This window comes from Sapajus apella, unplaced genomic scaffold, assembly GCF_009761245.1.
Source record: "Sapajus apella isolate SASKATOON/1434 unplaced genomic scaffold, GSC_monkey_1.0 scaffold42, whole genome shotgun sequence".
In the NCBI taxonomy this organism is placed as follows: Eukaryota; Metazoa; Chordata; class Mammalia; order Primates; family Cebidae; genus Sapajus; species Sapajus apella.
Window position 1 is genome coordinate 778699 of NW_022436982.1, and position 26105 is coordinate 804803.

Below are 26105 nucleotides of genomic sequence, written 5' to 3' on the forward strand. Positions count from 1 at the left end.
ACCATTTCTGAGCAATCGGACTCTAGTATTAGAGGGAATGGATTTGTGCTGAGAGCCACAGATCCTTATTTCAAGTACAGATTTGAAGATCTGGCTCAGAGAACTGTTCTTCTTGAGTGTTCTGCTGTATCCCATAGTTGGAGGATGCATGGTTCCTTGACCAGGTGATGATTTCATCATTGGTGAGTCCCTGAAACAGCAGTCAGCTCAATGTTCACTCCCCACCCATCACCACTCCCCTCTCATTACTCTTAGATGTAGATATTGATATTAATGCCAACCATTCCTGTTTAACTTTTAATTTCTCTCCTTTTTTTTTTTTTTTTTTTTTTTTTTATTAGACAGGGTCTTACTGTGTTGTCCAGGCTGGTGTTGAACTCCTGGGCTCAAGCGATCCTCCTGCCTTCGCCTCCCAAAGTGCTGAGATTACAGGCATGAGCTGAGCGACCACACCCAGCCCAACTTTTAATTTTTCTTTGCTCGTTTATTTTCTTTCTCTTTTTAGAAAAGTCTTGTTCATATTTTCTGTTTGTTTCTCACTCCTCCTTCCTACCAGTATTGCCTGGGAACCTAAATGCTTGTTTGACTCTGGCCTTTGTGACCTGGAATCTGTGGCCTCTGTTCCTGACATGACAGCTTTGCTTTTTCAGATCCCAGCTTCTGCAGTGGAAATGCCTGGTTCAGCAGATGTCACAGGATTAAATGTGCAGTTTGGGGCTCTGGAATTTGGGTCAGAACCTTCTCTCTCTGAATTTGGATCAGCTCCAAGCACTGAAAATAGTAATCAGATTCCAATCAGCTTATATTCGAAGTCTTTAAGGTAATGGATATTTAGCCCTTTGTTATGAAGCAAAATAGACCCTAAGAGATCACCTGGTGGAAAGAATACATGCTGTGGTGATAGGATTGTGTAGCTATCCTCAGTGTTATCCATCATCTCCGTGAGAAACCCATACCTGTAGCTGATAGTCTCAGTTTCTTCATTCCCCTGCCCCTTAGCAACCAATAATCTGTCTCTGGATTTGCCTACCTGGACATTTCATATGACTACAATCTTGGAATGTGTGGCCTTTTATGTCTGGTCTTTCACTTAGTATAAGTTATCCAGGTACACCCATGTTGAATGTATCATTTTTATTGCCAAATATTTCATTACAAAATAAACATTTTGTTCATTCATTAGTTGGTGGACATTTAGGTTGTTTGCTCTTCCTGACTGTAGCGAATCATGCTCCTATGGACGTTTGGTTTCAAGTTTTGCATGCTTTCAGTTCTTTGGGATATATATCCCAGGAGTAGAATTGCTGAGTCGTATGGTAACTCTTAACCATTTGGGAAACTGCCATACTGTTTCCACTGTGGCTGTGGCATTTTACATTCCTACCAGTAATCTATGAGGGATCTAATTTCTCCACATCTATGGAGCAGTAGTTTTCCTTGAGTGGAATATTTTATAAATACAAAATCTCAGATTTTAGTTTTCTTTTCTCCCCTTCCTCCTGTCACCCAGGCTGGAGTACAGTGGCGCCATCTCGGCCTACTGCAACCTCCGCCTCCCAGGTTCAAGTGATTCTCCTGCCTCAGCCTCCTGAGTAGCTGGGACTACAGGCGTGTGTCACCATGCCCAGCTAATTTTTGTATTTTTAGTAGAGACAGGGTTTCACCGTGTTAGCCACGATGGTCTTGAACTCCTGACCTGGTGATCTGCCCGCCTCAGCTTCCCAAAGTGCTGGGATTACAGGCATGAGCCACTGCGCCCGGCCTGTTTTTTTTTTTTTTTGAAATAGGATCTTGCTCTGTCACATAGGCTGGAGTACAGCAGCACAATCTTGGCTCACTGCAACCTCTGCCTCCCAGGCTTAAGTGATCCTCCTGCATCAGCCACCTAAAGATCTGGGATTACAGGCATGCGCCACCATTCCCAGCTAAATTTTTTGTATGTTTTGTAGAGACGGGCTTTGTTATGTTGCCCAGGCTGGTCTCAAACTCTGGAGCTCAAGGAATCTGCCTGTCTCAGACTCCCAAAGTGCTGGGATTACAGGCATGAGCCACCATGCCTGGCTGTTTTTTGTTTTGTTTGGTTTTTTAGTTAGCCATTGCACATTCTAGAGTCAAAACCTGGTAATTAAGTTCCCTTTTTATTTGTTTGTATTTTGTTTTTTGAGATGGAGTTTTGCTCTTAAGTTTCCCAGGCCGGAGTGCAATGGCATGTTATCAGTTCACCGCAATCTCCGCCTTCTGGGTTCAAGCGATTCTCCTGACTCAGCCTCCTGAGTAGCTGAGATTATAGGCATGCACCACCACGCCCAGCTAATTTTGTATTTTTAGGAGAAACGGGAATTCTTCATGTCGGTCAGGCTGGTCTCCAACTCCCGACCTCAGGTGATCCACCCGCCTCGGCCTCACCCAGTGCTGGGATTACAGGTGTGAGCCACAACACCTGACCTTAAGTTCCCTTCTTAAAGATGGTCTCAAACACCTAGATTCCTTAAAGAACCTTCATAAGTATTCTTGTTTTTTTTCTTTTTCTTTTTTTTTTTTTTTCTTTGAGACAGAGTCTCGCTCTGTTGCCAGGCTGGAGTACAGTGACATGATCTCGGCTCACTGCAACCTCCGCCTCCCGGATTCAAGCAATTCTCCTACCCCAGCCTCCCAAGTAGCTGGGATTATAGGCGCCTGCCACCATGCCCGGGTAATTTTTGTATTTTTAGTAGAGATGGGGTTTCACCATGTTGGCCAGGATGGTCTCGATCTCCTGACCTTGTGATCCACCCACCTCGGCCTCCCAAAGTGCTGGGATTAGAGGTGCGAGCCACCCAGGCTGGACTGAGTATTCTTAAAGATGTCCCCCTATCTCTCAATTAAATTAGGTGGGTCTCATTTGGGACAATAGATTGATGAAGTACTTGCATCTAATGAAGCTGTTTATTTTTTTTCATGAAGGTATTTAAAGTAATAAAATTTTGTTTAATATTTTTAACTCTTCTCAGTGAGCCTTTGAATACATCTTTAGCAATGACCAGTGCAGTACAGAACTCCACGTATACAACTTCCGTCATTACCTCCTGCAGTCTGACCAGCTCATTGCTGAGTTCTGCTAGTCCAGTAGCAACGTCTTCCTCCTATGACCAGAGTTCTGTGCATAGCAGGATCCCATACCAAAGCCCTGTGAGTCCATCAGAGTCAGCTCCAGGAACCATCATGGTAAGTGGTATTTCAGGATTTTTCTCATGGGATGTCTATCTTATTTGGAAATTAATATTTGGTTAAATTATGCTTCTTGGATATGATTTTATTTTACAAATTGACTAACCTTTTGAGTAGAATCCTTATAGTTCATTGAGTTTGTTTACAGTGTGCATCTGTAGCACCCATGCTCTTGGGTATGTGGCTAGATCCACAGGTTCGTATTGTGGAGAAAACCAAGCATCTGTGTAGTATCAGCACTTTGGCTGTAGTACTGGCACTTCTATGTTGTCTGACCCTGCCCATGTCTCTGCACATTTCATGTGCTGCTTTCTCTCTCATTGCCCCATTTGCTTTGACTGTATTTGCTTCTTCATCACTGTTAGGTATTTTTGTTAATAATACCGGACTACAGATAAAGGAATCAGTTCTATTTGTGATAGTTTTAAAGTTTTGCCCTTCTAGATTCTTGTTAGCTGCATATCTGATTGTCATTGCCAGTTGTATGCTTTCTGTTAAGTTGAGATATACCAATATCTCCTGAGAATCTTAGAAACTTAAAAAAGAACAAGTAGGTATACACATTTCTGCTAGGCCAAATCAGCTATTCTTACTGTTTTCATGTTTCTTGTTCACCCTTTAAACTAGCTTACACTAGTAATGCTTGAACATCATTGCCTCCCAGGAAACTAAAATAATATGTATAGCATTACAGGCATACCTTGGAGATACTGCAGGTTCTGTTTCAGACCGCTGCAATAAAGCGAGTTGCACTAAATTTTTGGCTTCCTAGTATATATAAAAGTTACAATGTGGGTATCTTAATTAAAGGTACTTTATTGCTGAAAAATGCTAAAAATTATTAATATGTGAGCATTCAGTGTGTGAGCAATTCTGTGGGTGGTGGTGGTGGTTTTTTGGGTAGAGTACTGAGTCTTGCTTGGTCATCCAGGATAGAGTCCAGTGGCATGATCACAGCTCACCGCAGCCTTGACCTCCCGGGCTCAGTCAAACCTCCCACTCCATCCTCTGGAAGAACTGGGACTACACACATGCACTGCCATGTCTGGCTGACTTTTGTATTTGCGTAGAAACAGGGTATCTCTATGTTGCCCAGGCTGATCTTGAACTCCCGGACTTAAGCAATCCATCTGCCTTGGCCTTCCAAAGTGCTGGGATTACAGGGTGAGCCACCACACTGGGCTCTTTGTTCCTTTTATCACTTGACATTATTTTGTAAATATGACATGATATCTTAGGATTTCAGCTCAACAACTCTGTATACCTAAGGTTTCCAAGTAAAATTTTTAAGCCAACAATTTTTATTAACAGTGCTGGGACTTGATAATTCTGTTAGTAAATCTAAACCCTTGCCCCACAAAAACCCTTCATACCATATATATACACCCTCACACACACATTTGCAGCATCTTACTTTGTGTAGGCAGCTGAGAAAAGTACAGATATGCTTCCAGTTTAGGAAGAAGCCTTTCTAGAGCCAAGGAAACAACTACATTGTGGTGGTTCCTATATTAAATCTGCCTGCCTGCATCCAATGTCTTAATTGCATTTGAATTAAGGAATCTTGTTGTCTTCGTTCTTCTTGTTCTTCTTTCTCTTCTTCCTCCCCTTCCTCCTCTTCCTCTTCCTCCTCCCTCTCCTCCTCCTCTCTCCTCTTCCTCGTTCCCCTCCTCCCTTCTTTCTTTTCTCTTCTTCCTTTCTTCCCTCTTTGTTCTTTCTCCTCTTTTCCTTCTCCTCCTCATCCTCGTCTTCTTCCTCCTCCTCCCTCTGTCTCCTTCTCTTCTTCATTTTGAGACAGGGTCTGGCACTGTCACCCACTGGAGTGCAGTGGTACAATCACAACTCCCTGCAGCCTTAGCCTCCTGAGTAGTGGGGACTGCAGATGCACCCGGCTAACTCTTTTTGTAGAGACACAGTTTTATAATGTTGCCCAGGCTAGTCTCAAGGAATGTTATAAAGCACACAAATGGCTGAGAGCATTAAAAACACATTGGAATCTGGGCACGGTGGCTTACTCCTGTAATCCCACCACTTTGGGAGGCTGAGGTGGGCAGATCGCCTGAGATCAGGAGTTCGAGAACAGCCTGGGCAACATGGTAAAACCCTGTCTCTACTAAAATACAAAAATTAGCCGGATGTGGCAGTGTGTGCCTGTGGTCCCAGCTACTCTACTTGGGAGGCTGAAGTGGGAGAATCACATGAATCCAGGAGGCGGAGGTTGCAGTGAGTGGAGATCATGACACAGCACTCCAGCATGGGCAAAAGACGTAGTAAACCAAATAATGTTTTTAAGCTATCTTTTCTGAGGTTATGCCAGTCTACCTCTATTGAGATGTAAAATCACAGACTGGATTAGAATCTTGAAACATATTAGCGGAGTAAAGTGGAGCTTTACATGTTTTATCTTTTCCATTATTCCTTTCAGCTAAACATTCAGAAAAATATCTGTGTGCCTTGGCCATCGTAGATCAATCATCCTCCCTTCCTTCTTCTCTTCCCCTTCCACAGCCTGGAATATCCACAGATTAAAATTACCTTCTCAGAGACTCTTTGACAGAAAAAGTTAGAGTCTATGTCCTGACAGATGGGTACTAAAACAAGAAAAACCATGTGAACTGTGGAAATTTCAATGACAAGCTTGTATTTTTTTTTTTTTTGAGACAGAGTCTTGCTTTGTTGCCAAGGCTGTAGTGCAGTGGCACTAATTCAGCCCACTGTAGCCTCTACCTTCTGGGTTCAAGTGATTCTCTTGCCTCAGCCTCTTGAGTAGCTGGAATTACAGGGACCCATCACCATGCCTGGCTAATTTTTGTATTTTTAGTAGAGACAGAGTTTCACCTTGTTGGCCAGGCTGTTCCTGAGCTTCTGACATCAGGTGACACCCCCACCTTGGCCCCCCAAAGTGCTGGGATTACAGGTGTGAGTCACCCTGCCTGGTTAAGGACAAGCTGGTTTTAAGTTTCCACATAAGTTTTTGAGAAGCTCATCACATAACACTTACTACATAATCTAAACAGGCTGGGCATGGTGGCTCATGCCCGGAATCCCAGCACTTTGGGAGGTGAAGGCATGCATGCATATATATATATATATGCATATATAGTATAGTGTAGTATATATATAATTTTTTTGTTTTCTTTGAGAGGAAGCTTTCCACTTATTGCCCAGGCTGGAGTGCAATGGCGTGGTCTTGGCTTGCTGCAGCCTTTGCCTCCTGGGTTGATGTGATTCTCCTGCTTCAGCTTCCCCAGCCGCTGGGATTATAGGCACGCACCACCATGCGTAATTATTTTTTCTTTTTTCTTTTTTTAAAGTAGAAATGGGGTTTTACCATGTTTGCCAGGGTGGTCTTGAACTCCTGACCTTGAACTCCTGATCTACCCACCCCAGCCGCCTAACATGCTGGGCTTACAAGAATGAACCACCATGCCCAATTTAATTTTTTTTTTTTTTTTGAGCTTTGAGACACAGTCTCGCTCTGTCACCCAGGCTGGAGTGCAGTGGTGTGATCTTGGCTCACTGCTACCTCTGTCTCCCAGGTTCAAGTGATTCTCCTACCTTAGCCTCCCGAGTAACTGGAACTACAGGTGTGTGCCACCCTGCCTGGCTAGTTTTTGTATTTTTAGTATAAGTGGGGTTTCACCATGTTGGCCAGGCTGGTCTCAAACCTACTGACCTCAAGTAATCTGCCCACCTTGATCTCCCAAAGTGCTGGGATTACAGGTGTGAGCCACTGCACCCACCCTCAACCTGATACTGTATATTCTCCACTGCGTGCTAGATAATTCTACTTATTTATACTCCAAACACAGTTAAACCTTTGTTAGACTTTTCCCTCTATATATTGCTACTTGTTGATTCTCCACCCTCATTTTAGATGTTAGTTCTTGATGGGCTACTGTGCAATATAATTCCCCCACCCCCCCCGCCTTTTTTTTTTTTTTGGAATCACCAGCCTCTTTATTTTTCAGAAAGAGTTTGTGTTGGATTTTCCTCCTGCCTACCTTAAATATTTGGTAGCATTCATCAGTATAGCCATCTGGGCCAGAAGTTTTCTTTGCAAGAAGTTTTGTAATTGTAAATTCAATTCCTTCAATTGGTAGCTGGCTGTTCAGACTTTTTTTTTCTTTTTTGAGCTGGAGTTTTGCTATGGTACCCAGGGTGGTCTTGAACTCCTGGTCTCAAGCAATTCTTCTGTCTCAGCCTTCTGAGTGTCTGGGATTACAGGTGTGAACCGCTGTGCTTCAATTTCTTTTGTTATTTGTGTATGTCAAGGAATTTGTCTATTTCATTTGTTAATTTACTGGTATAAAACTTCAATTTTTTTTTTTTAACAGTGTTTTATGCCATTAATGTTTTACTGTCCTTTTAATGTCTCTGAGGTCTGTAGTGGTATTGTCTCCTATCCTTATTTATTTTTATTTGTTTTTTGAGATGACGTGTCACTCTGTTGTCCAGGCTGGAGTGTAGTGGTGCAATCCTGGCTGACTGCAACCCCCACCTCCTGGGTTCAAGCGATTCTTGTGCCTTAGCCTCCTGAGTAGCTGGATTATAGGCGTGTGCCACTATGCTTGACTAATTTTTTTTTTCTTTAGAAGGAGTTTCGCTTTTGTTGCCCAGGCTGGAGTGCAATGGCGCGTTCTCCTGTCTCAGCCTCCTGAGTAGCTGGGATTATAGGTACCTGCCACCACGCCTGGCTAATTTTTGTATTTTTTAGTAGAGATGGGGTTTCACTATGTGGGCCATGCTGATCCTGTACTCCTGACCTCAGGTAATCCACCCGCCTCGGCCTCCCAAAGTGCTGGGATTACAGGTGTGAACCACTGCGCCCAGCCAATTTTTTGTATTTTTAGTACAGATAGGGTATAGAGTACCATAGGTAAGCTTGTTTGGATTGTTCAAGGAATATTCTTTTGTCTCTTTCCTGTAGGGCATATCACTATCTGTTAGTTATTGTCCTTAACACCTTATAGGAAGAGAAGACTGGTATCATTATTCATTTTGTCTACATTGACTTGATCTATCTTCATTTTCTATAATCCCCTGGCTATTTGTTACCCCCTTGATGATGTATAGATCCCATCGGAGGGGGAAGTCATTCTGCTGTGCAGAGGTGCCAGGGATCTGCTTCTGTGCATATTTTAAACCAGTCCTCTTAAATTTAGCTTCATCTTCACTTCTGCTTACAAAGTTGCTGCTGTCGATCCAATGCTGAGGTATATTATGTGGTTCTGTGAGGACACAGATTGAGTGTTCTGGTTTTCTCTATTGATGGCTTAGTATTTGGCTTTTCTAGATCAGCTGAGGCAGTTACCATCCTCTGTGTGCTTTCTGCATGTAGACAATTTTGTTACTACCATTTTTTCACCTGATATTTGTCTTTCTGGGTTTACCATTTTTAAAAAGCCATACATTCTTTATCTGCCTTTTTTTTCTTTTTTCTTTTTTTTTTTTGAGATGAAGTTTTACTCTTTTGGCCTGGGCTGGAGTGCCATAGTACAATCTCTGCTCACTGCAACTTCTTCCTAATGGGTTCAAGCAGTTCTCCTGCCTCAGACACCTGAGTAACTGGTATTACACACATACACCACCACACCTGGCTAATTTAAGAGACAGAATTTCACCATGTTGGTCAGGTGGGTCTTGAACTCCAGACCTCAGGCGATTTGCTTGCCTCGGCCTCCCAGAGTGCTGGGATTACAGTTATGAGCCGCCATGCCCGGCCTGATATGTCATTTTTAACACAATGTTGGCTGGGCGCGGTGGCTCACGCCTGTAATCCAAGCACTTTGGAGGCCAAGGCAGGCGGATCACCTGAGGTCGGGAGTTCAAGACCAGTCCTGATCAACATGGTGAAACCCCCTCTTTAAATAAAAAAATAAATAAAACAAAAACAAAAACACAATGTTTATTTCTGTACTTTCCAGTTTGGCAACCACTGGCTGCATATGGCTATGTAAATGTAATTAAAGTAGTCAGAAGTTCAGTTCCTCAAACACTGGCCACATTTTAAGTGCGTATTAGCCAGATGTGGTTAGTGGCTATGCCATAGGACTGTGCAGACATAGAATATTGCCATTAATATAGAAAATATTTTTCAAAAGTGGTGATCTGTACTATTAATAAAGCATAAATAAGTCTGGGCACAGTAGCTCATGTCTATAATCCCAGCACTCTGGGAGGCTGAGGCAGGAAGATCACCTGAGGTCAGGAGTTCGAGACCAGCCTGGCCAACATGGTGAAACCCCATCTGTACTAAAAATACAAAAAATTGGCTGGGCATGGTAGCTCATGCATGTAATCTCAGCTACTTGGGAGGCTGAGGCAGGAGAATTGCTTGAACGCGAGAGGTGGAGGTTTCATTGAACCGAGATTGTGCCACTGTACTGCAGACTGGGCGATGGAACAAGACTCGGTCTCAAAAAACAATAATAAATAAATAAAGCAGAAATCAGGCCATGTCCTGTCCACGTATCAGTCCTTGTCATCTCCAGTATATCTCAACTCCTGTTCTAATGTCACCTCTCACTCTCCTTGCCCATATCACTGCTCATTTCATTCCTTACTCAGCTGGTTGATTTTGTTTTCTTCTAGAGATTTTGATTTCTTAACCCTTTGATACTGCTTTGTTTTTGCTCTTGCCTTTCTTTTTTTCATTTTAGAGACAGGGCATTGCCTTGTCACTGAGGCTGGAGTGCAGTGGCACGATCAGAGCTCACTGCAGCCTCAATCTCTTGGGCTCAGATGATCCTCCTGCCTCAGCCTCCTGAGTAGCTGGGAGTACAGGTGCATGCCACTATGCCTGACCAGTTTTTTAATTTTTTGTAGAGGTGAAGTCATTTTGCCAGACTGGTCATCAACTCCTAGGCTTAAGTGATATACCCACACCAGCCTCCCAAAGTGTTGGGATTACAGGCGTGTACCACCATGCCTGACTTCTTGTCATTCTTTTGCCTAGAATTTTCCCCATCCCAAATAGTATGGCCCTCTGTGGTATCAGTTTGTCTATATTTTGAGTTTTAAAAATGATTTTCAGGTTGGGTGCGGTGGCTTATGCCTGTAATCCCAGCTCTTTGGGAGGCTGAGGTGGGTGGATCCACAGGGTCAGAAGTTTGAGACCATTCTGGCCAACATCATGAAACCCTGTCTCTACTAAAAATACAAAAATGAGCACGTGCCTGTAAATCCCAGCTACTCAGGAGGCTGAGGCAGAGGAATTGCTTGAACCAGGGAGTCGGAGGTTGCAGTGAGCTGAGATTATGCCACTGCATTCCAGCACTCCAGCCTGGCATCAGAGTGAGACTTTGTCTCAAAAAAAGAAAAAAAAAAAAAAAGATTTTCAAGCTGAAATGAAACATTTCCTCAGGTCTGATGACCGTTGTTTCCTGTTCCACTTTTCCGTGCTTTTTCTGTCCGGTGCATTTTAAAGAAGACTCCTTCATACGTCAGGGCTTGTGTTGTTTAGCATGGGTCATGTAAATACACTTAGTGGGGCATGAACCTTAGTGTAGGGTGAACCAGAAAACTAGATCTTTGATTTCTTTCTACTTATTTGTATATATTTGATGAGGTATGTTGTTTCCCTTTCCCTGACTATAACCTGTTATTTTTAACTTATTTTTTTCCTAGTAGTTCTGATTGTCTATATTTCTTGTAAAAGCATAACTTGTAAAAAAATAAAACTTTCTAGAACAAAGAGTATCGTAAATAAGTCTAATATTCATGAGCAGAGGTTATATAAGATTTGAGTTGATACAGAGGCAACAACTATAGGATGTTTTTACAATTTGTAAGAAAGAATCTGTTACAGCTTTTTTGATGTTTCTCTTATCTTGGGACACTGTTTGAGCCTTGTAGGTTCTGATGTTGATTGTTCCATGCCATATGTTCCCTGTTCATTCTGTGGAGGCAGAAGTCATTTTTGTAAGGATGCCTTTTTCATGTGGGTTGCCTTTCAAGAAAACATCTTTTTTTTTTTTTTTTTTTTTTGAGACGGAGTTTCGCTCTTGTTGCCCAGGCTGGAGTGCAATGGCGCGATCTCGGCTCACCGCAGCCTCCGCCTCCTGGGTTCAGGCAATTCTCCTGCCTCAGCCTCCTGAGTAGCTGGGATTACAAGCATGCGCCACCATGCCCAGCTGATTTTTTTTTTGTATTTTTAGTAGAGACGGGGTTTCACCATGTTGACCAGGATGGTCTCGATCTCTTGACCTCGTGATCCACCCTCCTTGGTCTCCCAAAGTGCTGGGATTACAGGCGTGAGCCACCGCGCCCGGCAAGAAAACATCTTTTCCTCTCAGAATCATTTTGCTAGTGATATAAAATGTGATGATTTTTGGTGTGCAAGTTATCTTGTGGCTGGGCATGGCGGCCCACGCCTATAATCCCAACACTTTCGGAGGCCAAGGTGGGCAGATCACCTGAGGTCAGGAGTTCGAGACTAGTCTGGCGAACATGGTGAAACCCAGTTATCTTTAAAAAAAAAAAAAAGTTATTTGGGGCTGGACATGGTAGCTCATGCTTGTAATCCCAGTGCTTTTGGAGGCCAAGGCAGGAGGATCACTTGAGTCCAGGAGTTGGAGACCAGCCTGGCCAATATGACAAAACCCCATCTCTACAAAATATACAAGAATTAGCCAGGCTTATTGGGATGCACCTGTAGTCCCAGGTGCTAGGCAGGCTCATGGAGAGGATCACCTGAACCTGGGGAGATGAAAAAAAATTTCTTTAAAAACATTTTTGCTCTTGCATGAGAGTTTGTTGTATTACCTCCCCTTTATTAAAAAATAGAATAAAAGAGATCATTGTTTCTTGATTAAGCTATATGTTATAGAAAGTATAAAAAGCCACCTATGTAATGATTTCATTTTGTGAGTTTATGTTCTCTTCTCTTCCTTATAGAATGGACATGGTGGTGGTCAAAGCCAGCAGACACTAGACAGTAAGTATAGCAGCAAGCTACTCTTGTCATAGCTGGTGCCAACCCAACAGAGGAAGATAGCTCACATGATTGGAAATCACCAGTTGGTCAATGGCTAATTCTTTAAACAGTAGCCCTTTTACCTTTTTTGTTTTTTGGATCAGGTATTAGCTAGTGGTGGTATTAAAAATGTCATAGCCACAGCAAGAAGGAGGTGATGGTCTCATATTCTTCTGCCCTAATCAGACTGCACCACAGGTGCAGCATACAGTATGCATTTGAAAGATGCCTGGGTCAAGCAGGATGGCTCGTGAACATAATCCCAGTGCTTTGGGAGGCCAAGCCAGGAGGATTACTTGAGACCAGGAATTCAGTACCAGCCTGAATAGTGATACCGTCTCAATAAATTAGTGATAATAAAAAATTAGCTGGTCATGGTGGCACACACATGTAGTCCTGGCTACTGGGGAGGCTGAGGTAGGAGGGTTACTTGAGCCCAGAGCTACAGTGTGCTACACACCACCGTACTCCACCCTATGTGACAGAGCGAGACCTCTGTATCTTATAAACAAAAAACAGGTCTGGTGCGATGGCTCATGCCTATAATCCCAACACTTGAGGAGTTTGAGACCATCCTATGCAACATGGTGAGCCCTCATCTCTTCAAAAAATTAATTCAAAATAATTAGCTGGGTATGGTAGCTCACGCCTCATGGTTGGAGGTTCGTTGGTTGGTCTGAGCTTGTTAGATGACAGAGGAACTTTTGATTCTAGCAGTGGTAGTGGCACATTTCTTTTGTCTAGGCATGGGTTGAGAACTAAAGTATCTGGGAAGCAGTGTACATTAACCTAGGTTTTTATTTCCTATACTACTCTCTTCTCCCGTACTTCCTTCTCCCCTTCCCTCCACACCCCCTTCTGTTGTTGTTGTTTCTTTGAGAGAGGCTTCCTGTGAAGCTGTTAGCATTGTATTCCAAGGCCCAAGGTGCTACCTTTTGGGGTCTTAGTTTTAGGTGAGATGTATCTGTTCTGTCTTTATATGGTTTCTCTAAGAACAGGGCTTATCTATGGAATAGACTGCCAATAAAAAGAAGGCCTCTGTAAGAATTCACGTAGGTGTCAGTTGACCCTTTTACTGCTTGTGTTTGTTTTTGACCTGCCCTTCCTTTAGAGACTCAAGTGCTTCCCATTTTAGAAGGGTCAGGGTTGCTCCTCTTTCCTAACTGGAAAAGACAATGATGTTTTATTTCCAAGCACATATCTGAGTTGTATGTGTGGACAGCACTGAAACTGAGTCTTTCCACAGCTAGGATTGAGTGTCTCCACGTCCTTTCTGAAGCCTAAGAAGCTCATTTATGTGCTCCGAGATTCATCTATTCAAGCACATACCAAGGAAGTGCTCACTGTGCATTTGGAAGTAGGTGTTAGGTGTGTGTTCTTTCTGCAGATGTTAGGTGTCTGTGTTTCTCCACAACATATGCATCAGCCCCCACTTCCTTACATTGGCCGTGAACATTGGTAGAGTCAGCCTGATGTGGCGGAAGCACGTATAGGTGGTGTTGCCTGTCAGCTTATTACTCCCCTTTGCTGTGCCCTTTGAGGAGTTTGCCTCACATTATAATTCTACATGTTAGGGTCAGCACTTGTTTTTCTTTCTGGGTGCATCTACAGCTTAGGTTCCTTTAGGTGGAAAAGTATGTCCCCATACAGGATGGATTGGATTATAACGGTGTCATTTCCTAATCTTTGCTGTGTCTTGAACAGCTGACCATGGTGTGTCCTTTGGTAGCAGTGTTTGACAGACAAAGGGCTATCTGGTGACATGTTTGGCATTTTCCTGGGGGAATATAACTGACAGGTCATAAGATATTGAGCATATTTTCAGATACTTAGGATTGGTTGTTGAAATAAACCAATAAACAAGATCTGTTTCTTACAGCTGCTTCATCCGTTCCAGCTCCAAAGACAGCAGGCCCTCCCTCTGCCCTCCCATCTGGGAGCTCCCTGCCCAGTACCACCTCCTGCGCTGCACTTCTGCCATCCACATCCCAGCACACTGGCAACCTGAGTGGCAGCCCTCTCTCTCAGCTTAGCAGGTATGGGGGAGATGTGGGCCCAGGATGAGAAGTACCTCGGGGCAGAGTCCTGGAGCTCCTGTAGAAGGTTGCTCCTGTGAAGACAACACACTCTTGTCTCTGACATGATGGGCTTTTGCATTATGATTCTAGCTTAGGTTTTGGCTAAAACCACCAGATGTGGAAACCTTGCCTGCTTGTACCGCCTCTGCTGGCACAGAGCACTGGGTCCCCTGGGCGTAGGGTGAGGCCACCTGTCTTCACCTTCCAGAGGGTGCCTGAGCCTAGCCTCTCTGGGCATTCTACTGAGGTGGAATGAGAATGATGGATTTCTGAGCAGGTGTCTGACTTTCCATGGCTGAAGAAACGATGTTATTAGAACAAGGTGTAGGAAAATGGGTGACGTTGCTACGTGTGTCTTCTGGGGAGCCTTCTCCTTCATCCCCAATTACCCAGGAGCAAAAGTGGATTTGATGGGAATTTCACCTCTGACTCCAGCATGCGGGATTGAATATAGGAACTTTCATCCCTCATTCACTAATGTAATGGGGATGTCAGGGATGGCCATATTCTGAGCGCAGCTGTTTTCAGTTTTTGCATTTGAGGAGCAAATGGATCTCATTGACAGAAGCATGGCAAGTCCATTATGTTAGGACCCCATCACTGGGTTCTGTGGGGATAAGGAACAAGGATGGGTCTGAAGCTGGGCCTTCACAAGGGACTAGGGACAAATTTGAATCTAGCTAACTGAGCCATGTGGGCCTTGTTCTTTTGGAATCACTTGTTCAGGTGGACATAATGGCACTCTGTTTTATCTTCTAGTTCACTCTCCAGCCACCAGAGCAGCCTCTCCTCTGCGCACACAGTCCTCTCCTCGAGCACGTCACACACAGTAAGTGTCCGTTTGGCTTCCTCCTCATCCGCCATGCTTAGGGAACCTGGGACTTAGTCATATGCAGCTGGGGCTTCAGTCTGATTTTTAGCATCTGATAATCTAGAGTTGCTTGACTGAAGTGTCTTGATGGCATGATTAGGTTCAAGCTTCTGATTTTCCTGGGCACCATCTGGGAACATCTTGCTTTCTAAGTTTGTAGCACCTGGGAAGAATCGTTGCTCCAGACCTGATCTGTCATTAGCAGGACTGTCAGGTGGTGACCTGGCTCCCAGGAATTTGCCGTTTGATCTTTCCGTACCTTCTTTCTTGAATCGGAGGCAGAGACTGTGAGAAGGTCAGCGTTGGAGAAAAGGGAGTCTAGAGGGTAGAGGGCAGGAGTGGAAGCAAATGTACACTGGCGAAAAGCCAGGCAGGAGGGCTGGTTTGGGCGCACCAGGCGGGAAGCGTCCTCATATGCCAAAGAATAGCCATAGATTACGGTTATTGAGGTGTGGCTCAGTGGGTTGTGGAGGTGTGAGCATGGTTTTAAGTGGTAGGGATCAGCCAGGTTGTGGTGAGTTGCGGAGTGAATGGTAGTGAGAAGGAGAGGAGGAGGCAGATTGTAGAGGGCGCACAATGGAAACTTAGGAGAGGCTGGAGCCTCTATTGGGAGGATAGGCACCTGGATTAACAAGATGTCCATGCTCCTGGACAACAGGAGGCGTTGGGTGAGGTTGGAGTAGGCAGGTCCACAGGCTGGAAGGAAGGATTAGGGTGCAGACAAATGAGAAGGCGGGAAACTGGTGAACTTGGTGTTCTCTGAAGAAGGCAGCAGCTCACCAATAGAGTGAAGCAGTAGAAATGAGACATTCTGTCCTTTGCTCAGGATCTGCCTAATGCTGTGGTTTTCAAACTCTAATGTTCCAAGTCAAATCTTACACAGAATCTTTTGTCATAAAACACAAACTGCCACTTTCAAAATAGAGCACAGAGTGGACACTTCTGCCTGTCCCCCTGCCCTCTGTGGCTCATGGGAGCCATGAGCTGGCCTCAGCAAGAGCGCCGTGGACCAGCCCTGTGTATCTGTGCCTCTACTGCCTGGGAGCCTGGTGCTCCTGCACTCCCTGTCTCTGCAAACAAACAAACAAACAAACAAAAAACTAGATCATATATTCCAACCTGCCACAGTCAGAATGGTCTCATCCAGTGGGTCCCATACTTTGTCAACGTGACAGAATTGTGACATTGTTAATACAGTTGCCCTGTCATATATGCAGGGGATTCGTCCCAGAATCCCTGCACACACCAAAATCTACACGTACTCAAGTCCCACAGTGGCCCCTGCAGAACCCACTTACAGGAAAAGTCAGCCTTCCAAATAGGTGTGTTTTCAAATTATGCATGCCTGCATCGGGTTGAAAAAGAAATCTGCCTATTAAGTGGACCCACACATTTCAAACATGTGTTGTTCAGGGGTCAACTGTATGTTTATAATATTTCATCTTAAAAGTTATAGAAAGATAGACACTGAAAAGTTTTTCTGTCTCTCATCTACTTGGCTCCACCTTTATATTTTCTCAATCCTTTAGACGATTTTTCTTCTATAAAAGTAAAAAAACGCAATGCATACACAGTCATTTTCCCATTATCTGCCCTTTTCTTTTTTTCTTGTTACATAAATGAGAGCATTTTATGTACAGTGCCCTTCAACTTTTTTTCCCCACTCAGTAATGTATCTTGATATTTCCATGTTGAAATGTAAGGGTTTTTGGTTTTTTTCTTCACAGTTCTGCTTTATGACGTTATTGAAGGTTATTTAGGCAGCCCTTGATTTGGGGTCATTTTCAGTCTTGATGCCATAGAGAATATTGCATTTGATAACCTCCTACATATGTCGTTTCATGTGTATATCTGTATGTAGCAGGTCAGTCCAGGATACGGAACAGCGAGGCATTCGTGATTTTATACACATTTCCAGATTGCCCTGCATAGTGATCCAACCCTGTTTACCTCCCACTGGCAGTGAATGAAATGTCCTGTTACTCCACTGCTTCCTCAAAATGGTGTTATTAAATACTTGTATTTTCTTAATATGTTAGCAGAAAATCTAATTTTTAATTTAATGAGGTTTTATATCCTTTTAAAAAATATATTTGAAAAATTTGATTTCCTTCATGTGAGCTATTTATTTTTATTTTATTTTACTTACTATTTTTTTTTTTTGAGATGGAATTTTACTCTTTTTGCCCAGGCTGGAATGCAATGGTACAATCTCTGCTAACTGCAACCTCTGCCTCCTGAGTTCAAGTGATTCTCCTGCCTCAGCCTCCCTAGTAGCTAGGATTACAGGCACACGTCACCACGCCCAACTAATTTTTTTTTTATTTTAATAGAGACAAGGTTTCACCATGTTGACCAGGCTAGTTTTGAACTCCTGACCTCAGGTGATCCACCTGCCTTGGCCTCACAAAGTGTTGGGATTACAGGCATGAGCCACTGTGCCCAGCCTGTATGCCATTTATATTCTTGGTTCCTTTTTCTGTCAGGTCTTTGGTCTCTATTTCTAGAAACTGTATATTAGGGAGCCCACTGTGATGGGAGGTACAGGTATTTTTCCCCTAAGTTTGCTGTTTATTGTTTTTCACATGGACCTATGTCTTTTCCTCCATTTTTCTCATAGTTAGATCTTTACTACTCTCCATCAATACCTTAAGGAAATCTCAGCGTCTTCTCCTGCCTTTGCTTCTCTGGGTCCGTCCTGGCAGTTGACTGCATAGGCCCCATTGGATGGACTAAGTATGGCCTTTAAAGTTGGTGTTGACCTTATAATCCAGCAGGTTGATGTCCTCCCAGTTCTGGAAGATCAGGGCCAGAGACAGGAACCCCGTCAGGCAGCTGAGGGAGAAGAGACCTGCCAGATGACTCTTGTCCTTTTAGCAAGTCAGGACCTAGTTCCCTAGTGAGCATCTCTTAGCAATGGGGAATGTTCATTTTTAATTCCGAGATTAAAAGGTTGTATATATCCAAGTACACTTGCGAGCATCGCTCAGAGCTGTTCAAGATTTCTGTGGCAGATGGTGGGGAGTCTGGCTCCTTAGCAAGGACCTAGATGGCGGGCAGGCCAGTACATCCTTTGCCCTGCTCCTGGTGGGGCGCTCTCCAGCCTGGTCCTGCCCGTCTGTGCTGAAGGAACAAGACCCCAGGAGCCCGAGGAAACCATGTTTTTGGCTGTCTTCACCTTATTGAATCTTTTCTGGGTGTTAGCTCCTTAAAGCCAGTGCCCAGGTGAGTAGTGAGCTGTGGGCATGGGATGGCATGGAGAGTCAGTCTGTGGAGGCAGGGTGGCTCCTTTTCCTGGGCCCTTCCTGTTCTTTGGCTTTTCCTCTAGGAGTTTATATGCTGCTTTCTATGCCCTGGTTTGGAGACTGGTCTCGTTCTTACAGAGCTGATTCCTCCCTTTTATTGGGACACTAGGTACACCACCTAGGTGTACCTCTCCCACCTACCCGCTCAGTGCTTGAAGTTGTCCATAGGGCCCTGTTGCTAGGGTTGGGCAGCTGGTCAGGGCTTCTAAAACGTGGGGCTCCTGCTGGGTTTCACTCTTTCTCCCTAGGATTACCTCGTCAAGCAGGCATAGTGGTAGGCCATGCCCTTTTAGGTGGGTCCTGGTGAAGTGTTGGTGGACTGACTGAACGGTGTCACCAGGTTTTGGAGCAAAGGCCTTTCTCAGTCTCCTGTGGTTTCCAGACCACAGTGGCTGACAATTCCGGTAGAAGGGAATGGCCAAAAGATTGAGACTTGCGCTGGGCTTCGTGTAGCCTCTGCTTGCCTCTTCTCGGACTGTTTGCTTTGCTTAGAGGTAGGTACTCGTCCCATATTCAGGTAGTCTGTGTTCATTTAAGATCTGAAGTTATCTTGGGGTTTCTGTGCCCTTCATTTTGGATGCCAAAGCATGAGCAAACTTAAAGGATTTTTAAAGAGAGTTGTGGTCATTAGAGCTCAGTGTTAATAGTCTTGATGTTCTGTTTACGTGTTGTATCCCGATGGCTGGAACCAGCTGTGAGAGGCCGCAGTGAGCACTGAGCACAGAGCCTGTCACCTTAAGGGTGCCTGGGTGGCTCTGTCATCACCTGCCTATTCAGCCTTGAGACTGTGGGCCCAAGTGCCAGGCCAGGATCTCCCAGCACCCTCCTCCGCCTCCAGATCCATGTGCCCTGGCTTTTCTTTTGCTAGCATGCCAGTGTGGAGAACGCTCCTTCCCTCCAGTCCTCAGCCACCTTCTCCACGGCAGCGACCTCCACCTCGAGTTCCGCATCCTCAGGCACTAGCCTGTCCAGTAGCATGCACACGGCGAACAGCCTCTGCCTGGGTGGGACCCCCACGAGTGCGTCCAGCAGCAGTACCAGGGCCGTGCCTTTGGTGACCTCAGGTATGTGCTCCAGAGGCCTTTCCTGCCCACCCCTGAGCCCCTCAAAGGTACCTGCTTGGCTTCCGAGGAAGGCAGTGCAGGCATCAGGAGAGTCTGAGAGGCAGGCCCACCAGGTGTGCTGTGTGTTCCATTGACCTTGAGGCCTGATCTCCCCATCCCTGATGCAGATGGATTCTTCTTGGCAGCATTCCTGGCCACTATGTCTTCTAGCTTTCCAGTCTTTCCTCTGTTCATCAGTTGACATTGTGACTTTGAGGGGTCAGGGATGACTTATTGTGGGCTCCTCCGGGCCAGTCTTTGTGGCTGACTGCAGACCTAGGGTGTCTGTAGGCCCAGTAGACTGTGATTTGATGGTTGCTGCTAAAACCCACTTTGAACTCAGTCTGTCCCTCTTCTGGCATTGCATGGAGGAGTGCCTTGCCCTCTTTGGAGGAGGCAGATTGCTTTTTGTGTCTGTTTTCTCAGTGCAGTGGGACCTTAGGGATTGGGGGAAAGGGGCTGCTATTGTCTGGGCCCAGAACCCTCTGATGTTGAAACAGCCTCAGTGTGGTGGCCGGGCTTTGTCTCCCCTTCACTGCTTCATAGCGTGACCCTCTGCTTCATAGCGTGACCCTCTGCTTCATTTGGCCACTGCCCTTCTTTGGACTCATCTCGGGTAGCTCAGTGACTGTGCCTTCTCCTGAAGCAGCTGAGGACGCTCACTCTTTGTGGTGACCACTTCCCTCCATTTGATTGTTTTCCCACTGTACAGGCAAAGCACCCCCAAACTTGCCCCAAGGGGTGCCTCCCCTGCTGCACAACCAGTACCTTGTGGGTCCCGGAGGACTGCTTCCTGCCTACCCGGTGAGTGCATGGTGGGACTTCTGGCCTGCCCCAGCTCCCCTGGCCTCAGGGGCTGGTACCTGGTGGGAGCCTGGTGTGGGGCCCGGGTTGCCCACTTCGAGCTGCCCTTCCATCCCTGAGCCCCCCATCTGTGCCTCTCTGAGCCCTGGTGGTCTTCTTCCATCTAGATTCCGTCAAGGCAGGCTCTGTTGCCATAGCTGATCCAGATCCCATTCCCGGGTGTGTTATGCCTCCCAACCTTGTTTTGATTCCTAGATTGACCTGCCTCCCAGGGGTGATATGTGGTTCCTAAAATACCCTTTCTGGTTCTCACACAGATCTATGGCTATGACGAGCTCCAGATGCTGCAGTCACGGCTGCCAGTGGTGAGTGGGGTGTGAACTGGTCAGAGCAGAGGGTTCAGAATCTTGTACATATCCCTCCTCTTGTGGTCTTGGCTGGCACCCTGTCTGGCCCTTAGGATCCTCTGCCTGAGGAACCCCTCAGCACCACTACTGAGAATGCTGTTTTCATCTGGCATTTGTGCCAGGCATAGCCTTGGCACATGAGTGTACAGTGCTGCTCCCTGGGAAACATGAAGGCCTTCAGGACCTGGGGTCCTGGTAGGCCATGTCCCCTGCTAAATGTTGGTCCTGACCTTATCTTCCCTCCTCGATCTTATTTTCTCTCCCCCCCCCCCCTCTCTCTCTCTCTCTCTGTCTGTCTCTTTTTTTTTAAGAAAAGTCATATGATAAAAGACATGGAGGTTGTTTAGCTGGCCCTGGAGTTTTATAATGTTTTTCTCTTCCTCATAGTACCGTTTGGTGTCTTTGGTCTGAGGTGGCCAGTGACTGCTCTCCTGCCGCCAGCTGAATGAGTGGCTTGAGCTGATGGTCTTTTAAAAAGGTTTTTTCTGGGTCTGGCCTCCAAATTAGATTTGTGAGAATGCCTGCCCGGGGACGTCCCTGGTGGTTGCAGCCTTACTCGGAGGCCAGGGTTGTCTCTTTATTCTAACCATTGGTGCTAGAATGTGATGTGGGCCTTTCCTGGATAGCCACATGAACAGAACTGTGAGAACAGAGGGAAACAGGCGCGCTCCTTGCCTTGCTCGTGGGCAGGACTTTAGCCTGGGAGCCACTATCTTCTTGCTCTGCCATTTCCCAGGGCACTTGTCAGAGTTGCAAGCAGTTGGGACAGCCAGGTCCACCTCTGCTGGATAGTCTTTCGTGTTCCTAAAGGAAGAGGTTTTCTCTCTTGTGTGGCTCCGCCTTCTCATTCTCTTCCCTGTTGGTGTTGCCCCTTCCCTGCCGGACCACAAAGAGTTGACAATGCTGCTCTTGTTTCAGAAGATTAGCACTTTCCACCTGCTGGCCGTATTTCCAGAAGCAGAGGCCCAGCCTGGGAGCTGAGCAGCTTCTCCCAGCTGTGCAAACCAGTCGCGCCTTCAATCTGTGGTGGGCCAAAGGCCCACAGTACGGGAGTGCTGAGCCCCGGGATTCATCTGCTTCAGGGGCTCCCCGTGGTCTCCATACTTACTCACAGCACTCCTTTGGCTTTTCTCACTTAGTGCCTTAGAGAAAACACCCTCTGGAGCCCACCTTTTGAGATATGTTGCTCTGGGTTTTTTTTGTTTTTGTTTTGTTTTGTTTTTGATTTTTTGTTTTTGTTTTTTGGAGACAGAGTCTTGCTCTGTCGCCAGGCGCCAGTCTGGAGTGCAGTGGCGTGATCTCGCCTCACTGCAACCTCCGCCTCCCGGGTTCAAGCCAATTCTCCTGCCTCAGCCTCCCGGGTAGCTGGCACTACAGGTGCACACCAGCACGCCCAACTAATTTTTGTATTTTTAGTAGAGACGGGGTTTCACCATGGGCCAGGATGGTCTCGATCTCTTGACCTCATGATCTGCCCATCTCGGCCTCCCAAAGTGCTGGGATTACAGGTCTGAGCCACCGCACCCCGCTGATATGTTGCTCTTTCTATCCCTCGGGTTGTTTGTTAACCTCTGCCGCTTGTGAGCCTAGTTCCAGCATGGAGATTTCTCATGGTCTGTGAAAGGGCTCCCTCTTCTGGGCTTTCTCCTGTGCCTTCCCAACTCTGGTTCTAGGCTGCTGTGGGTTTCCGGGGGGTTTTCTGGAGGGTGTGAGTGCCATTCCAGCCAGGACGGCTCTTCTCTGGCTGTGATCGGGCACAACCCAAGGGCTTTCCCTTTCCTCAGGGGCCAGATGTGTCCAGGAGTGTGAGGCCCTGGATGGTGAGGGTCAGGTCAGGCCTCCCCTCCTCCACACAGCTCCACGTGTTTTGCCATCTCTGTCTCCGCACTGTGTTGTATCTGCCATACTTCCCTCAAGTCCTAGGTCAGGAGTGTATGTCTAATTTTTTGCTTCCCTGGGCCATATTGGAAGTAGAATTGTCTTGGGCCACACACAAAATACAAGAACACTAACTATAACTGATGAACTTAAAAAAAAAATTGCAAACACATTTCATAATGTTTTAAGAAAGTTTATGAATTTGTGTTGGGCCGGATTCAAAGCCATCACAGGCTGCGGGTTAGACAAGCTTGTCCCAGCCATGTCAGTGTTTTGAGGGCAGAGTAGGTGGTGACAGGCCAGTTCCGGGCTTCACCTGGGGTTCTGCTTATTCCTGTGCCTACCTGGCACTGCCTCCCATCTCCTCTGAAACCTTTCAGGCCCCTGCACTTCTGTTGCCTCCTTTTTTGGGTCTGCTCTGTTTAGTCAGCTTTCCTAGCTGCTCTGTAGTCTCTCACACAGAAAAGCCAGCAAGGTTGGTTCAGCCCGAAGCACTCACACAAGCATCTGCCTGTGGTGTCAAATGGATGTGTGAAACTTGGTCTCCAGGGCTCTGCCTGGTGAAACTGCAGGGTTGGCCAGTCTGTGTGCTCATGCGTTAGGCAGGCCACCTACTTGCCTATGGGCACCATTTACTTGCCGTTCCCTGGGACTGCTGGCTTTCAGTTGTGCAGTCCATTTCAGGAGTGTGGTGTCACCTAGACTTTTGTGTGCTGGTTCTGCTCTCCTGGGAGTTGGGCAAGGCCAGTTGCTGATCAGGCCTCCCTGGTCTTTCCTAGGACTACTACGGAATTCCCTTTGCCGCACCCACAGCACTTGCTAGCCGAGATGGGAGCCTAGCTAATAATCCATATCCAGGTGAGTTTGCTCAGTGGATGAGGAGTGCGCTGGCCTAGCGTGAACTCCAGGAGCTGGGAAGCAGCGGCAGCAGCAGGGCTGAGAGAGGCCTCTTGGTGGCCTGTGCTGAGCTGGCAGCCAGACCTGTTCCTGTTTGCAGGAGCCAGCCTGGCCTGTCTCTGGTTGGAGGAAGGGCAGTGGCTGGAGTCAGTGCTCTCTCCTAGGTGATGTCACAAAGTTTGGCCGTGGGGACTCTGCATCCCCTGCACCCCCTACCACACCAGCTCAGCCACAGCAGAGCCAATCACAGACCCACCACACAGCCCAACAGCCCTTCCTGAACCCTGCGCTACCACCTGGCTATAGCTACACTGGCCTTTCCTACTACACAGGCGTGCCCGGTGCCTTCCAATATGGCCCCACCATGTTTGTGAGTATTTCAGCAGGTGTGACTGTGTATCCTGGCTTTGGGTTGCTGGCAGGTGGAAACCTGGGACCTGTCTTCCATCAGGGAGGGAGGGTCATGATTCCACTCAGTCTTATCTGGCCTTCAGGACGTGTTCATGCTGGTAACAAGGTCACTTTCCTCTGCTGTGTTTAGATCCGGCATGTGTTGCACTAATGAAAACACAGGTCCCCTGTGGTTGTGGGTATGTCACGTGCTGCCTTAGACTCTGGCAGGGATGTTCCTACACTAAAACCTCATCTGCTTGCCCTCCCAGGTCCCTCCAGCCTCAGCCAAGCAGCATGGGGTGAACCTCAGTGCCCCAACACCTCCTTTCCAGCAGGCCAGTGGTTATGGCCAGCATGGCTACAGTACAGGTGAGGGGTGCTTCCCAGACAGACAGACATGGGGTCAGACAGGCTTGCCTGGCTCACATATTCCTCTTGTACCCTGCCACTCTAGGTTATGATGACTTGACCCAAGGGACAGCAGCAGGAGACTACACCAAAGGTGGCTATGGTGGACCATCACAGGCACCAAACAAGTCTGCAGGTTCTGGACCTGGCAAAGGTAGTGTTTACCTCTTCTTTCCAGGATAAGGCCTGGAGTGGCGGGCTCCTGCCTGATCCCTTCTCAGGCAGGGCAACCCCCAAGTGCCCCTATAGAGGTGAGGGAGCCTAGAGCTGGGACCAACTGCTGTGGGGAACAACTGCTTTTCCTCCTAGGAGTATCGGTGTCTTCAAGCACCACTGGTCTACCTGATATGACTGGTTCTGTCTACAATAAGACCCAGGTGAGGAACAAAGGTGGGTTGGGTTTATAGGTTTTGGGGAGTTTACAGCCCAACCTGAGCTTCATTATTGTCTTTTTTGCCCTGCAGACTTTTGACAAGCAGGGATTTCATGCAGGAACCCCTCCACCTTTCAGCCTGCCCTCCGCCTTGGGTTCCACTGGGCCCCTGGCCCCTGGAGCGGCCCCTGGCTATGCGCCCCCACCATTCCTGCACATCTTACCAGCCCACCAGCAGCCCCACTCACAGCTGCTGCACCATCATCTTCCGCAGGATGCGCAGGTGAGCACAGTGATGGAGGCAGCCACCCTGCTCTTGGCCAGGGGTTCTGTTCCAGCCTTGACAGCCTTCCCTTCTCTTCCTCAGAGTGGCTCGGGTCAGCGCAGCCAGCCCAGTTCCCTGCAGCCCAAGTCTCAAGCCTCCAAACCCGCCTACGGCAACTCTCCATACTGGACAAACTAAACCCGAAGAGAGGGGTGGGTTGGGGCAAGGCTTACCCTGGGCAGGAGAGAACACATGAGCACATATATAGGAGCCCAGTGCCCTTTCCTAGAATTCCCAAGACTAACTGTGTCAGCCGTGCCTCTGTGGGGAGCCTGCCTCCCAGACTGGCTATTGTATGTAATGTATTTATGTATGTATTTGTAAATGTGATAGAAGTCTAGGGGAGTGGAGGGGATGGCTGCAGATGTTAGCCAGGTCTGCTCTCCCCATTCAAGCCCCTTTTCTGCTGTAGCAAAATAAGCCTCTCCACCCCATCTGCCTTCAGGCCTTCTTCATAGCTGCTGCTGCCCAGTGGGCCATTAGGGGCAGTCTCTGGAAGGCTGGTTCAAGGCCATTTGGGTATAGGGGTCAGGTACCAATGAAGAATCACGACTTGTCTCACTCCTTTGGAAACTATTATTTTAGTTTTCTTTCCTGTGTAATTCATACCCCTATTTCTGAGAAACTGTTCCTTTTGTCATCTGTCATGGTCCCCTTCCACCAAATCTTGGGAATAGTAGCGATATCCCTCCACCCAACACAAATATGGGCACCTGTTTTTCTTCATATATAACAGGGGCTTCTGGTCTGGTCATATCCCTAGAGACTTACTAGAGACTGGCTGACCATTTAAAAAATAATAATCATCTGAGTTGTTCAGCCATTCAGCTCCCCTTTAAAAATCAAAGATATCTCCAAGCAAGGCATCTCTCTTCCAGTTGTCTTGAACCAGGTGGACAGCTGTTTCAAGGGTTTTCTCTTGCCCAATCCCCACCTAATAAAGTTCTGAGAGCATGCACGGTCTCTGTGTGGTGTGACTGAAGGGAAGCTCAGGGCAGAGGCCTTGGACTTCACAGGGCTAAAGGACACATGGTCACAGTCTTCTGACTTAGGCTATAAAGGCTTGAATTGGTTTTCCT

The 26105-nt window shown here is 46.7% G+C and overlaps 1 protein-coding gene and 1 non-coding gene across 9 annotated transcripts in view; both read left to right on the plus strand.

Moving 5' to 3' along the window:
• The window catches only part of UBAP2 (ubiquitin associated protein 2), a 133207-nt gene extending 107218 nt beyond the window's left edge, over positions 1-25989 (plus strand). For 5 of the 8 annotated variants that reach the window (XM_032299943.1, XM_032299946.1, XM_032299942.1 and 2 more), the window contains 15 exons: positions 651-820; positions 2991-3204; positions 12106-12145; positions 14082-14220; positions 15022-15091; positions 19307-19502; positions 20254-20345; positions 20663-20710; positions 23410-23488; positions 23692-23897; positions 24190-24289; positions 24375-24482; positions 24638-24705; positions 24793-24984; positions 25069-25989. In XM_032299943.1, coding sequence (XP_032155834.1) covers positions 651-820; positions 2991-3204; positions 12106-12145; positions 14082-14220; positions 15022-15091; positions 19307-19502; positions 20254-20345; positions 20663-20710; positions 23410-23488; positions 23692-23897; positions 24190-24289; positions 24375-24482; positions 24638-24705; positions 24793-24984; positions 25069-25164 — 1818 coding nt within the window. In that variant the 3' untranslated portion in view covers positions 25165-25989. Of the gene's footprint in view, positions 1-650; positions 821-2990; positions 3205-12105; positions 12146-12768; positions 13553-14063; positions 14221-15021; positions 15092-19306; positions 19503-20253; positions 20346-20662; positions 20711-23409; positions 23489-23691; positions 23898-24189; positions 24290-24374; positions 24483-24637; positions 24706-24792; positions 24985-25068 lie in introns of those variants that run through there. The other 3 variants (XM_032299941.1, XM_032299947.1, XM_032299948.1) reach the window with 3 other exon arrangements.
• Positions 13348-13428, plus strand: LOC116566200. The gene has a single exon (XR_004275795.1). It is a non-coding gene; the product is annotated as a small nucleolar RNA SNORD121A (small nucleolar RNA).
• Positions 25990-26105: the final 116 nt, after the last annotated feature.